Source organism: Anopheles stephensi, chromosome 2, assembly GCF_013141755.1.
Source record: "Anopheles stephensi strain Indian chromosome 2, UCI_ANSTEP_V1.0, whole genome shotgun sequence".
Lineage (NCBI taxonomy): Eukaryota > Metazoa > Arthropoda > Insecta > Diptera > Culicidae > Anopheles > Anopheles stephensi.
In genome coordinates this window covers 87,445,465-87,459,309 of record NC_050202.1, presented here as the reverse complement: position 1 = coordinate 87,459,309, position 13,845 = coordinate 87,445,465, and the positions used below count along the sequence as shown (strand labels likewise).

General features: G+C 47.7%; 2 protein-coding genes across 10 annotated transcripts in view; one reads left to right on the top strand and one right to left on the bottom strand.

Annotated features, from left to right (window-relative positions):
- The first annotated feature begins 14 nt into the window (after nt 1–14).
- LOC118505080 (cathepsin O-like) lies at nt 15–2,997 on the top strand. Its single transcript, XM_036040369.1, has 3 exons — nt 15–776; nt 853–1,227; nt 1,642–2,997. Exons 1-3 carry the CDS (start codon nt 313–315, stop codon nt 1,946–1,948), a joined length of 1,146 nt encoding a protein of 381 aa, XP_035896262.1. The 5' UTR covers nt 15–312; the 3' UTR covers nt 1,949–2,997.
- Nucleotides 2,032–13,845, bottom strand: part of LOC118505039 (potassium voltage-gated channel protein eag) — a 40,356-nt gene continuing 28,542 nt past the window's right edge. For 7 of the 9 annotated variants that reach the window (XM_036040280.1, XM_036040288.1, XM_036040281.1 and 4 more), the window contains 8 exons: nt 13,384–13,542; nt 12,592–12,664; nt 10,712–10,911; nt 9,556–9,706; nt 9,047–9,356; nt 8,770–8,974; nt 7,575–7,856; nt 2,032–7,401 (listed from right to left, as the gene is read on the bottom strand). In XM_036040280.1, the coding sequence (XP_035896173.1) occupies nt 6,556–7,401; nt 7,575–7,856; nt 8,770–8,974; nt 9,047–9,356; nt 9,556–9,706; nt 10,712–10,911; nt 12,592–12,664; nt 13,384–13,542 (2,226 nt within the window). In that variant the 3' untranslated portion in view covers nt 2,032–6,555. The remainder of the gene's footprint in view (nt 7,402–7,574; nt 7,857–8,769; nt 8,975–9,046; nt 9,357–9,555; nt 9,707–10,711; nt 10,912–12,591; nt 12,665–13,383; nt 13,543–13,845) is intronic. The other 2 variants (XM_036040289.1, XM_036040287.1) reach the window with 2 other exon arrangements.

The window sequence follows — 13,845 nt, the reverse complement described above, 5'->3', positions numbered from 1 at the left end:
AGTACTGGCATGTCATCGCCGTTGCCGTCAAATCTGGTTCGGTGGAAAGCACCGCAAAATTCTTGTTCCGTTTCTTTGCCAGTGGTAATGCAAATAGCATTCACCGTTCCCCAAGAAGCTCGGTCTCCTCCTGCAGTATGGGCAGCCGGTGAGAGGTCACGCGTGCTACGTCGCTGATAAGCGAGTCGATCGATCGGATGCGTCCGCATCGCCGTCTACCTTCTCAGTGTATCAGCGCAAGTGTGACCGTAGAGTACACACAACGTTTCTGTCCCGTGCCGTCGTAACCGAGCCCGCCGAGTTGTCCCGAAGATGACGGAAGTGATCGAGATGCTCATGATCATACTGATCGTTACGCTCTGCTTCCTGATGATCCCGTTCAACACGAAACCGAGTGCGGTGATCGAGTCGCGGCGCAAGTTTGACGTGTTCGTCCGGCTGTACGACAAACCTTATCGGAGTGATGCGCGCGAGTACGCGTACCGGTTTCAGATCTTTCGGACGTCGCTGAGTAAAATTAAGCAGCTGAACGAGTGGAGCCGGGAAGCGAACGACACCGCGATCTACGGCATTACGCAATACGCCGATCTGACCGATCGGGAGTTTATCGCCCGTCAGCTAGCGGATCTGTTTCCGGACGATCCGGCGACCGCACCGCGCGCCTACCAGAAGTACGTGATCGAGTCGCACAGTGCGGAGATGAAGAACGACATCATCTTTTCGCGGGCGCGTCGTGAGCTGAAGGTTCCGAATAATCTGCCCCTGACGGTTGATTGGTATGTGTGTGTGTGGGAGAGTTCTGATTGTGATGGTGTAGTGAGTTTGTTGATGTGTTTTTTTGTTGATGTACAGGCGCGAACAGGGAGTCATCACGTCGGTCAAGAACCAGGGCAGCTGTGGAGCTTGTTGGGCGATCAGCGTGGTCGACACGATAGCGTCACTGGCGGCGATCAAGCGAAACGATCGCAAGCTGGTCGAACTGTGCCACGAGCGTGTTGTGCGGTGTGCTGCGAATGGGAATAATGGATGCGACGGTGGAGACACCTGTCGACTGTTGGAGTGGTTGGCAGACCAGAGCTACCGGATAGGGGCAGCCGAATCGTGTCTGGAGCGCAACATGGCCGATCAGGAGGGGAACTGTACGGGTGACAAGCCCTTGGGGAATGGAGTGCGGCGAGAGGACGGTGCATTGAATGCTACCTTAGTGAAGCGGTTCTCGTGTCAAGGGTAAGTAACCAAGGGCGATAAGCCATAGGGTTGAGTCTATTTGGCTCCTCGAATATTAAAATTGCATACTTTTAGGCGACATATCATACAGTCACCTTTTTTTCAGCTTGATGTTGGAACAGTCTATTCTGCTCCGGAATTCCGAAGATCTTAGCTAGGATCTCGGAGAGCCATGTAGCGTTTTAAACGCCTAACAGTATGCAATCATCACTTTTGGGGTAATTAGAACTTCAATTGGAAAATGGGGATAACAGATCAAAGAAGAGACAAATTCAACCATGAACGAAACAGGGGCTAATGATCCTAATTCGTAAATTAAGTTCGCCTAAAAGTATGCAATCAGAATAACATAACGCCCTTTTTCCATTCCTTCAAGTGCTCTTTGGCTAACAGTCGACCCGATCTTTCTTACAGCTTCGAAAATGAAGAACACGTAATGTTGCGCCACTTGGCGACCAAAGGACCTATAGTGGCCGCTGTCAATGCCATCTCGTGGAAGTACTATCTCGGTGGCATCATACAGTTCCACTGTGATTCGGATTATGAGCGGCTCAATCACGCGGTGGCCATCGTGGGCTACGAGCTGAATGCAACCGTACCGTACTACATCGTCAAGAACTCTTGGGGACCGCGGTTCGGCGATCGTGGATATGTGAAGGTAGCGATCGGTCGGAATCTGTGCGGCATAGCTAATCGCGTATCGTTTATTGAGCTCGTGTGACAAAGCTAACGTTTAATGTTAAGTCAATACTCACCCGGCGGCTGAATTGTGTGTCCAATAAAATGTTCCCAGTGTGTGCCGTATTTGTTTATAGCAATTATCGTTTACTGTTCGGTTTGTTTCATCTCTCCGATGCGGCAACTATTTACAAATAGATGGTAGCAAGTGGTTTGCTTTTGCTCCTGTTCTTCCTTTCTTTTATCGCCCTCTTCTACCTTCGAATGGAGTTTGAATGTAAGGAATGTATTCTCTTGACTAATCGGTTCACAGTGTAACTGGTACAGTGATTTAGATTTATGGTTGTTCAGTTCATCATCGTTACAACCGTTTTGCTCGCTTTCTTCGTTCGTATTTTCAACTACACGTTTCGTTCGCTCAAAACATAGTGTGAACTCGTTTTGTAAACTTCACTTAACATAACTCACCCGCCCCCCTTTCCAGCACCAATGTGTAAGCACAATGAAAGAATTTCGAGTCAACATCTGACGCGGTGCAAGAAGTGGACTAAGGAGCTATAAACGGATGCTTCAAAACCTACAAAACGGCGTGCTCGCTAATGCTACTAACTCCGCCTTCACTCACACAAACGCAACAACCTAGTTGTACGCTGCTGCTGCTGCTGCTGCTATGACTTAATGAATGTGAGGAAAAATGCACCTACTACTTATATGCCGATCGAGCACTAGAGAAACTTTCAGGGAAAAATTTGTCTAAAAAACCCGCACCAATATTATGCCAGTGGAAACATCCAAACGGAACTAAACGGATGTGAAAACTGAAACTGATTTCCCTTACACAAGCAACGCCTACTGCGTTGCGTTCGTGTGTGTCGCAGTGTTGATTCTCATGCAGTTAACAACTTTATCATTCTAACTACTCAGTGTATTGTTTCAGTTTCAGAAGATGAATTTGCTTTGTTTTGTTTTTATTTCTCTGCTTTACTTACTGTCTCTGTTTCTGTCTGCTTTATATACTCTTTATGGTTTTTGTTTTAATACTTTTTACTTCGCGTTTATAGCGGCCCTAGCCAGTCGTCTCGCTGTCTGTGGTTTGGGGCTTCCTTTCTTTTTCTCTCTCTCTCTTTTTGACGGAATATGGTTATGAACATTGAGCGTACGATTTACGTCATAGCATTGCTCTCTCCCTCTCTTTCCCTTCTCTCTTTCTTTTGTTCGCTTTTATTTTATTTTCTGTGTTGCAATATATCTTTGCTTGCTGCATGAGAGCACTCCTTATGGTTTGTGATAGTGTATGTATATAAATATGAGTGTATATATATATGTATATCATCAAGCACAAGCAGTTGCTTTTTGCCCCCGTTTTTTGACGGAGACTGGTTGGAAACAGGAAAAGGACGTCCAGAGAGGGAACGTTTGCAGGTGTGTGTTTGTTTATCTTTTCTTTGACAGGACCTAATGGACAGATAGGATATTATCTTAGCTTCCCGCTTCCCAATTAACATGCTTCAAGTATAGTTACCCGTCAACAAGAATAGTTTCATTATTGTAATAGAACTCCATCACTGTGTGAGAGTGTGTGTGTGTGTGTGTGTGTTTAATGCATGTTCCTAGAAGGCGTGTATTTGAAAATGCTACAGTTCTACAGTATTATCGGTTTTGATTTATTATTTGCTTACCAAGCATGGTCTTCTCCAGCGGGTTTTTCCACCCCGTTTTCCTAAGCTTACTCCCAACATCGCTTTATAAAAGTTGGTCTGCAGAGTGAGTTCGGGGTATTCGGGGTTGTGTGTTCGCGGAGTGTATGACAACACTAATTAAATGAGCCCAACGGGCATTTGTATTATACAGTTGCGATGCGATGACTTTTCCTACGATTATGGGCTTGCTCTTCCGTTGCTATATAAGGCGATTACTGTGTGTGTGTTTGTGTTTGTTTGAGTGAGAATATTTAAAATTCGTCCATCCGTGTGGAATCACGCTCAGAGTAATATAGTACATTCGCCGCCTTTGCATGGCGTTATTGTAATGTTGCTTCACTTTGATCCTTCCATTTGCTATTTATACAGAGAAAGAGAGAGAGAGCGCGTGAGAGAGATAGCGAGAGAGAGGGAGAGAGTTTGTTTCTCTTAGGTGCTAATGTTGTTGGTTTGAGTTTAATTACACTACTTTTACTAGCTGAGTCTCGCCGTACGGTATGCAACGTGCACGCTCAATCGTTGCTGTACCGGTGTGCCTATTCTTAATCTACCTAACAACAAAAAAGAGACTAGTTTTTTGCCTTTATTGGTACTTTAATGATTCAACGGTGCTAGAACACAAAGCCTGAAAGACCTTAATAGCGAAAAAAAGCAGATCGAAGAGTATAATTACACCATCAAGCGCCTACAGGTATGCAATGTGAGTAACACAATAGCTTACTTGGGTCTCGTTTTTTGTTTTGTGAGCAGTGACGAGGTCACTTGGACCACTGTTTCGAATAAAAAATTTTAAAGTAGGTTTGCGGACATCTTTTTTAAGCTTTAAATAAAAATTGTTTAAAATTATTGTTTGTCGCATCGGCAAAGCCGGACGAAAGCTTCTTAAGAATAGGTTTAAAGGAACGAGAAATTTAATCTACTGGATCCGAAAGAATAGTTTTTCATCACAATCATTCACGAGCCAATCATCATGTTTCGCAGTCGCTACTAGAGTACGGTCCTAAGGAAGGATAAATATACGATTTTGACTACTACCTCCCACATTTCTATATCCAATACGTGTTCAAGAAAAAAAAAACTGATTCCATCTTTGATTGAAATGCAAGAAAATGGTTGATTCCTTACACATTATAACAGTGGCAGAACGTAACACTCCCTTAGCTTTTAAACAACTCCCCGAACTATACACATGCGTCAGAATAGTAAAACGGTACAAACGAACATCGTGCGTGGCGATCGCGCTCAGCTAATGGCTTACATTCGATAATTCTAGTGTGATAATGGCGCCCTAGCGCGCGTTTTGTAATTCCATTATCCGTAACGCAATGTAATCTCTATCAATTCCACTCCCATTAATGTAAATAGTTGTTTTGTATGTGTTTGCGTGTGGGTGTTAGTGCATCTAATAAAAATGATTGCAATAAAGTCACTTCCCCGAAAAGGTATACTCCGATCTGGCGGTTTACTACGATACAACTGTCAAACCGCGGGTGTCACTGTGGTTTGACAGTTGGCTGACAGTTGCGAGTAGTTGTAAAGCAGAGATGATGCGTTCGGGCTGCATCTACCCCAGCCGACTAGTAAAGCATGTTGTGTTGTTGTTTGTAAAATTAACAGTCTTCCAGGCCTGTCCATCAACTGAAACTTTTTGCCCGCAGTGATAGTTGATAGCTGCCCCTGGTTGCAAAAAACGAACTCTCGATAGTGTCTGGCAGAGCAGTCGGAGACAAGGAACGCCGACTTTGGAAACCATATGTGAACAGTGCGCACGAGCGGCGCCTGCACTGCAGCAGAGGTGAGCTAAGATTCAGTTGCTCAAAGAACTTTGCGGCTAACCCGTATGCCAGTAAAAAAGTCACTCGTCTCACTAATCCTATTGAAGTCACGGACATGCTCGCTACCTGCTCTAGTCGCCCTCACTCTATGATTGCCATTCTGTGTTTAGTGTAGTCCACTACCATGCAGATACATGCGGAAGGAGATAGAGAGAGAGAGAGATAGGGACAGAAAAACAGTTTGAGAGCTATTACAGGCGTTGTAGATCAGATCTTATCCGTCCGGTTCCAGCATTACTTTACAAGTGAAAAATAGTTAGAAAAAGGGAGGGCCAAAAAGAAAGGCATCGAAAGGGTGAACGGAACTCGAGAAGTGGTGTATAAAAATTCTAGCCGATAAAAGTCGGTGCGAGTGTATAGATATTAGTAGTAACCATCGTCTCGTGTCCAGCCCGTTCTAGTAATCCTCCTTCTCAATACTCTCTACAAACTCTACAATTGCGCTACAGGCCCGTCTTTGCGAATCCAACTACTTAGAAACATGCCATCCCTTTGCTTAATCCCTTTCTATCAGCCTGCTAGTGGCTACTATGCTCTATACTTGCTCCTCGTGTACTGAACAATGGCGCTCATGGCCATCTTGGTGATGGTGAGCAAAAACAAACCTAGCGTCATCAAATCCACTCAAACCACGATCGTTCAACTCAATCCTACAATATAGAGAGATATGTGTGCCTGTGTGTATACACGTGTGGCCGAATTCTACCGAAAAGACCGAACAGACCGAAAAACTCTACCGAACGCAAGGTGGCAAAGAAGGCAAGCGGTCCTGTACGTGCGCGAGCGTCTGTGTGTTTGTGTGGACTCGTGTCATCCGTACTTCGATTGTCGCTGTGCGGTCTGTGCTGATAGCGCCTAGCAAATAGCGTGCCATGAATGGTGTGGTGCCGAGACGCAACGTCCCCAGCTCCGTTATAGTGTCGCCTGCGTGGAAATGAATGTTCTACTAGCTATACGGAATGCTGGCGAAGCTGATCCACCGATCCCTGGGCCAGCTCAGATCAACGTTTCGCGCGTGCTAGAGACAGAGGAAGCGCGCGGCGTGCAGGAGCGCCGGATGGAGCGTGCTACTGCTCGGGCAGATAGTCCGCCTGGTGGCGCAACAGTATCCGGGGCTAGAGGAACTCGCGCTTGCGCGTGGCCGAAGTGGACGGGAGCTCGCTGTCCAGCAGGCAGGTCTGCTCCGGGCTCTGCTTCGGTGGAGCCGGCGCCTTGCGGCTTTTGGAGCGCCGCTTGCGTAACAGGATCGGCCCAAGCCCGTTACCACCGGGACCGATCGCTGCGGCGGTCGCCGAACTAAGGCCTAGTGCGCCCGGGCCGGCACCCGGGTTGGGTGCCGCGGTCGGTACGAGCGCGCCGCCGGACGTGCTGGGCCCGGGCGTCGCCGTCACTACCGAGGGCATGTCGCCCGGTGAGCTTTGGCCGGACGAGTCGATCTGGATGCGGGCCAGCAGATCGTTCAGCAGCTCCTCGATCCGACCCATCCGCTGTGCCATCCGCTGCATCTCCAGGCGCACGTCGACCTTCATGTCCAGGACCGTCGCAATGAGATCCCGCTGGGCGAGCGTGGACGGCTGCTCCCGTAGCCCGGTGTCGTACGTGTCCGAGGTCGTCGATCGGGACTGTGCCATCTCGATCTGACGCTCGCGCTCCAGTGACAGATTGCGCTCCATCTGTCGCTCCCGCTCGCGTTCCCGCTCACGCTCCCGTTCCCGTTCCCGCTCCCGCTCCCGTTCCCGCTCCCGAACCCGCTCCGTTGTGGCCGTGTCCAGCAGTCGATCCCGCTCGGTCGGTTGCCGTTCTAGCGACGGAGGCTTCACCTCACGCTCCATATGCACCACGGGACGTTCCGGTGGTCGGGTAGCTGGCGTGTGGTCCGCTTCACCGCCCTCATCGATCGTGTCCTGTCGGGCCAGCGTTGCCCCCGGTCCGGGCGACAGCTTTGGAGTCTTGGGGAATATCTGTCAAAGAAATGTTCGGCGACGAAAAGGAACGAGGCAAGATACGGTTAGACACGCTGCCGGCAGGGTTGGTCCAAGTGCGTGAGGAACTGCGAGTGCGAGTTGTTTATGTGCATGGACATGCAATACCCACAAACACCCACAAACACAAAGACACACGCGGAACGAGCTACCTTGTTGCCTTGACCGCCATTACTACTCGAGCTCGAGCTCGCTCTACCTTGTGCACTTTCACGTAAGCTTTCGCGTGCACTTAAACTTCTAGACACGGCTACCTTTGTGCTGGTGTCGCTGGCCGAATCGACACTGGAGCTGCCCAGCAGCCGGCCCCACTTGCTGGCCCGCGGACCCTTCGCCGACGGTGGTCCGGACGATGGCGACGGTGATGGCGACGGTGACGGTACGACCGCTGTGAGGGCCCGCGTGTCCTCCGTGAGCGTCAGCTTGGCCGGCAACTGCAAGTAAGTACACGGGGGAGTAGTTGTTGTAATGTTCTCCCGGGGGATGTCGCTAGGTAGGATGGGCAAGGGAATCGGAATCTCTCTAAAGGTGCCGACATTCGCAACGGTGTAGTACGGTGAAACGAGCTAGTACAATGAGCGGGTAATGCTATCACAACACCTATGTTTCGTAGTAAATGTCATTCTTTTACGTGAGGTTAAGTGTGGATATGTCTCGGACACGCATTAGGCAATGAAGCACGTGCATTCGTGCAAACCACAGTCAATCACAGACAGTCTACACGTTTCTTTAAAGCTTGTAGTGTAATGTGTTTGTGTTCTTCAAGTAATCTCTTTCCTATTGAACGTCTAACACCGATAAATGAATCATTTTTCAATTACTAAAGTAAAATGAAACACAACCAAACGTATTCAAAAGTGCACTAAATATTGTTTATCTACTCAAAACAATGTAAACATCCAGACTAAAACCGAACGAAAAGTGACAGGCAAGCATCAAAGTGCGAATTGCCTACCTTCAGGCGTATTTCGCAAAAACGCCCAAAGTTATGCATTTTGAACACTAAGAGTTTGCTGCAACTTTCGGACGATTAACGGTATGAAAGGAAATAAAATTAAGGCATCATTTCACTACATCAACCAACAACAATCACTACCACAGAGGATAACGGACATCCACAAGCAAACCACGGATTACACGACCTAATCGCAACCACCATTAACGGATGTGAGTACGGGATGAGTGTGTGTGTTAAGTGGTTTGTTGCTGAGTTTGAATTGTTCGAATGTGGATATGCGACTGGAGAGGGAAATTACGAGCTTTTAAGTGTTTGTAGAGCTTGGGAACGATTTTTAAACACCGATTTTTGTTTTTTTTTAAAGTGAGGTTTTAGTGTAAAATATTCACCTTTCCTTTGTCTGTATCTGTGTCGCCCTTCTCAACGTCGCTTTGAACGGAACCAGTTTGGTCCTTGGTTCCTTGTGCATTTTGCTGAGCTCGTCTAAATTTTGAAAATATTTTTCTTACCAGGTGATCTTGACTAGAGCCCAGTTGTGGTTCGTTCTTCCGCCGCTCCGCTAGCTCTTTCTCACGCCGAACGTCCGCTACTTTCCTGTGGGATGGATGGATGGAAGGAAGGTGCGTTAATACAGAGATGTTGCGGCGCGCCAATTTGCTCACTCACCTAAAGATTAATCGATGTCTTAGGTTGTACGTTAAAACTAGATTCCTCGCAAAACTATTAGCAAAAGCCTGATAAAAATCTAATACTTCGAGCAGCTTGTCTCGTTTTATCGCATGTAAATCACAGTAAGTTAACGCCCGCACATTAGCCGCGCTTTGCCCCACAGCCGAATCCTTCCAGAACGAGTCCCCGAACACGTCGCCCTTGCCCAGTATCGCGACCACCTCGTCGTCCTGTATCACCTCCAGGCTGCCCGTCACGATGAAGCACAGGCTGTCGATGCTTTCGCCCGTATGATAGAGCAGATCCCCTGAGCAACAGCAGCAGCAGCAGCATAATATAAACCACAATCGTATTAGTTATCTACAGTTTTGCGACCGTTCACTTGCGATCACGGGCAGGGAACGTGTCCACATCGTGCCCGGAAATCGGAAATCAAGCGGTGGAAATGAAAATCAATCCGACCAATCGGTCGTTTCAGATCGATCCGACCGCCGACGACTACTCACCCGGTGCAGAGTGTGACATGCAGAAGTGCATCGCCAGGGCCCGGAGGCATCCGTCGGATGCTAATCGAAAGGCCGGATGCTCGTTAAATACCTTCCGGTTCAGATGGACGCAGATATCGGCCTTCATGTCCTTTGGGCAATAGTTTAGAACCTACAACGGGAAAAAAAACCGTTTTCCGAACCAAGCCGGGGGGGAATAAAAGCAAATATGCATAAATCAGTGGGCACGGTGTGTGCCAAAGCAAACGTTATTTTATCGCCCGAAACGATGCGGCGATGATGGTGTTGATGATGATGATGGGTGACTCTGTTGGTGGGGGATGGTTGCGCATATTTGCGTTCTGGCGTTCCCCTTGTTGGAGGTCATCAGGTAACGCTGGCGTACGCTCGGAATACGACCAGAGTTGCATATTTTATTCCATTTCATTGTTGGTTAGGTTTGACGGTGATGCCCGACCAACGGTGGAAATGTTTGGCTTATGAACAAATTTGGACAACAAACTGCCTCATACAGAAAGCAGCCTGCATTCATTAAAAAATAAACGCCTACAAGGTATGCAAAAGCAGTCAGACATTTACGTCGAAAATCTGTATACTAACAAATGAACGTTAGTGATGATTGCATACTTTCAGGCGTAAATATTCTAAAATTTAAAAAATGAGTGAAATTTCGTCGTTTTAACGCAATGTAACGATTAATATGTTTCTTTTTTTTCCTTAAAATCATATAAACGTAAACGTTTTGTTACTCAGCCACCTTTATCAGTGATTTGTCACCCTTCTACATTCTGCCTCCGAAAAACAGGTAACACTTTTCGGAAAGCCATTTTTATTATGGCTTACACTTAATTTGTAATGGGACACACACGGGCGTGAAATGGGCGGTATAAATATAAAATCCTATCATCGGGCAGCACAGCGCAGTGTCCGAGTTACCCTCCGCAAGGGATTAATAACTCCGCCGGTCCGTAACTTAACGTTACGTTAAGTTGACAAACCCATTGCGAAGCAGGACCCGCTTCTCGACGAGGGTCGTGGGCCGAACGTAATGGATTTCCATCGAAAATGCACCCGCAGAACTACCCCGCGCCACACCACAGCAGTTCGCCCATCATCGAACCGTCACCGGATCCGGTGACCCCCTCGGTTTGCTTACCTTGTCCGTGTCCAGCCCCTTGGTCATGGCCCATGTTGATACAACATAGTCCATAACGCGCTCGCTCAGGGCCTTCGGTACCTCGTGCAGCTTCATGAACTCCCGCACGTTGTTCAGCATATCGTGGTACTTTGCGGTGGCCGATGTCATTTGCTGGATGATGGTGGTAACGTGACCGAAAATGGTCGCGTACAGGAGAGCTGTATGGGGTTATGGAGGGAGGTTTTTTTGAGGGGGGTGGGTGTGCCCACATACACACACATACACGCACGCACGCACACATGGGGTGACGGTAGAAAAGAGACCAAAATCAGTATGAGCAAAGATCGAGCGCTGAAACGTCGAATGGACGTCGTGGGAGGCGGCCGCCACACGTACACGCGCGCACAAATACAAACTAAAAAACCATACATATATACTGTGACAACAAAATGTCTTGAGCGGGAAGGAGCAGTGGTGGCTTGTGAGTGTGAGAGAGAGTGAGAGAGAGGGCAGGAAATTCTCTGAAATTCCAATGGATTGGTTTCGCATGGTAGTTGGAAACTTTTAAATGCCACAGCGGAAGACCAGATGAACATAATAAATCTTTTCCTCCCCACGGATGGCGAGGTGGGTTGGGATACACAAAAAAAAAAACGAGGACAGCCTCACCGTGCACCCGGACCAGTAATAAGAACACGGTGTGCACGTGACACGTGAAGTTTAAAGGTCACCAGGCACGTAAAGGTGACAGTGAGCGGGCACACGAAACAAAACGAGTGTTGCTGGTCGACATGGAATTTATGATTCGGTGGTTCGGTGATTCGGATGGTAAAGTCTGGTTGTCTGGTGGGAGCGATGTGTCACTTCTAGCAAAAACTACACGGTTCGTTTTCCCGTTTTATCTAGTTAAAGCTGATGCGATGTGCAGCGAGCGATGTGCTAACATGGATACACAATTGCGCCTGAGAGACACGCACACGCTGGACGCACAAACACATAGACACACACACACGCACGTATGGAGTGAGCAACATGATCACGCACGCACGGTGAGCGTATATTGCTTTTGTTCTGCTAATTAAACGATGATTTCAATCACAAACTAAAACCTTTACACTATGAGAAGATGGATGTTTACTATGAGTAAAGAGATAAAATAATAATAAAATAATGAGCTTTTGAAACTAATGATAAATGCAATAGAATATGATAAATGTTGGATTATGAAAGTGAAATAAATTATGGAAAAAGTATAGAATGCAACAAAAATACATAAATATCATTTACTCCAATAAAAAACGTAAAAAAGACCAAAATACAATGTGAACATAGAACACAAAGTAGAGCAAACGATAATACTGCAGAATCACGTAGCGATACAACACTCGGACCAGATGCGGAAAGGAGCTTTAAAGTAGATAAAACGTTAGCTTAGCAAAGGAGAAAGCGAAAAAGTAAGCCGACTCCAACACATGACGAGGGACGACGTGAAGGAACTGGACAGGAAGCGGGAAGCGTTGTTAGAATTGGGACTTTTTAGCTTTTTCCTATTTTTTGTTTGGGGATTTTGGTAGTCGACCACTTTTTTGCTGCATTCGAGAACAAGTTCCAAAGGGGAAAAGCGAGAGCCTATGTGTTTTTGATAAAAATAACCGAAAGTTAATCTACGCCGGAGAGATCGCTGCGACAAGCCACACTGTGATGGGGAAGCTGTGCAGCAACACACACACACACACGCGGCGTAAAGAGTGTTGAGCTTTGGATAAACAAGAGATAAACTGGACAGTGGGCTTGGCACGACAGCAACGAACGAAAACAAAAAACACACGCACACACACACGGTGAAATCAACGGTAATCAAACAACAGGACGTGGCAACGGAACGTAGAACACTGCACCTGCAATTATCATCATGCAGATAGTGAATACCTTCTCGTTGTCCGTCTCGGCAGCAACGTTTCCGAATCCGACCTGATAGAAGGCAGTCGGTGCGTGTAGTGGGCAGAGGATGGATGGATGGAGGTGGAGGTGGTGTAGAATATGTTTGGGCAATTTGGGCAATGATAGTCAAAGAATCGGCCGATTATATTCACAAGGGTTGGGGGGGGAGTTTGGGAAAGGGGATTGCACGGGAAGAGAAAAGAGAAGAGAGCAGAAGAGTTTACCAGTTAGGATTAGATTATCTGAGCCAGGCGAACTTCGAGGCTGCCGTGTCCGACGGTCTGTCTAAGCCTATCTGCCGGCCGATGTCAATCATACACTGTAGATCCGGGCGGTGCCCATTAATCGCCCACTTGTGAGCTCTCCACGGGGATCCGCTGGGATCGTTGATGCTGGAAATAGAACACACGCTGCCCTCGCTAGGTAGAATGGTGTACAGAAAAGCTGTGAAGCCGAAATTGGTTAAACTTCAACCCGGAGCCACAATGACTGATGTCGATGACGGTGACAAGCGTCATCCGTACGTGCCCGAGGGAGTGCACGATTCAATTTGGCGTACAAAACCCAACAGAACGGGAGGGGTTATCTCTGAACCCGATCCGGAGTAGCCGTGGTGATGATGCGCACACGCCGGGACCGTACCGGGTAACGGGTGTAATGTGTCCCCCAGAACTCCCCGGGCACTGCTCGCTTCCAGCAGCCGAAGAGCAGGAGGGTTTTTAGACGGATCAATAGTTTAATTTGCTTACCGATGTCATACATGTCATGGTGAAGTACAACGCCGTAACGTACATCGTTTTTCTCGACGGACCGTTCACCAGCTCCGGTGCATTGGACTCGTTCGACCAGATGTAGGAGTACGGGCTCTGGGTAACGTTGGCCAGCTTCCAGAGCCAGCTGTACTGTACCTGGGATGGGGAAGAATGGACGGCGAGCAGCATTAGCTTTACATGTTCAAATATGTGTAAAATGTTAGCGATCGAAGGACGACGGGACGGGTGGATGCGCTCGGTCGCTTTGTGCTGGATTTGATTTGCTCCCTGTGCATCGTTGCAACCGCCGTGTTACGCTGCACATGAAAGGACCGGAACTGGCATGCAATTGGCAAAGCTACAAACCGGGTTTTGTGGTTGTGCTCGGTAGGACGAGTGCGAGGGCACTTTTAATTTTCTAATTTCCGTCCCACAAACACCACGTATTGTGTGTGTGTT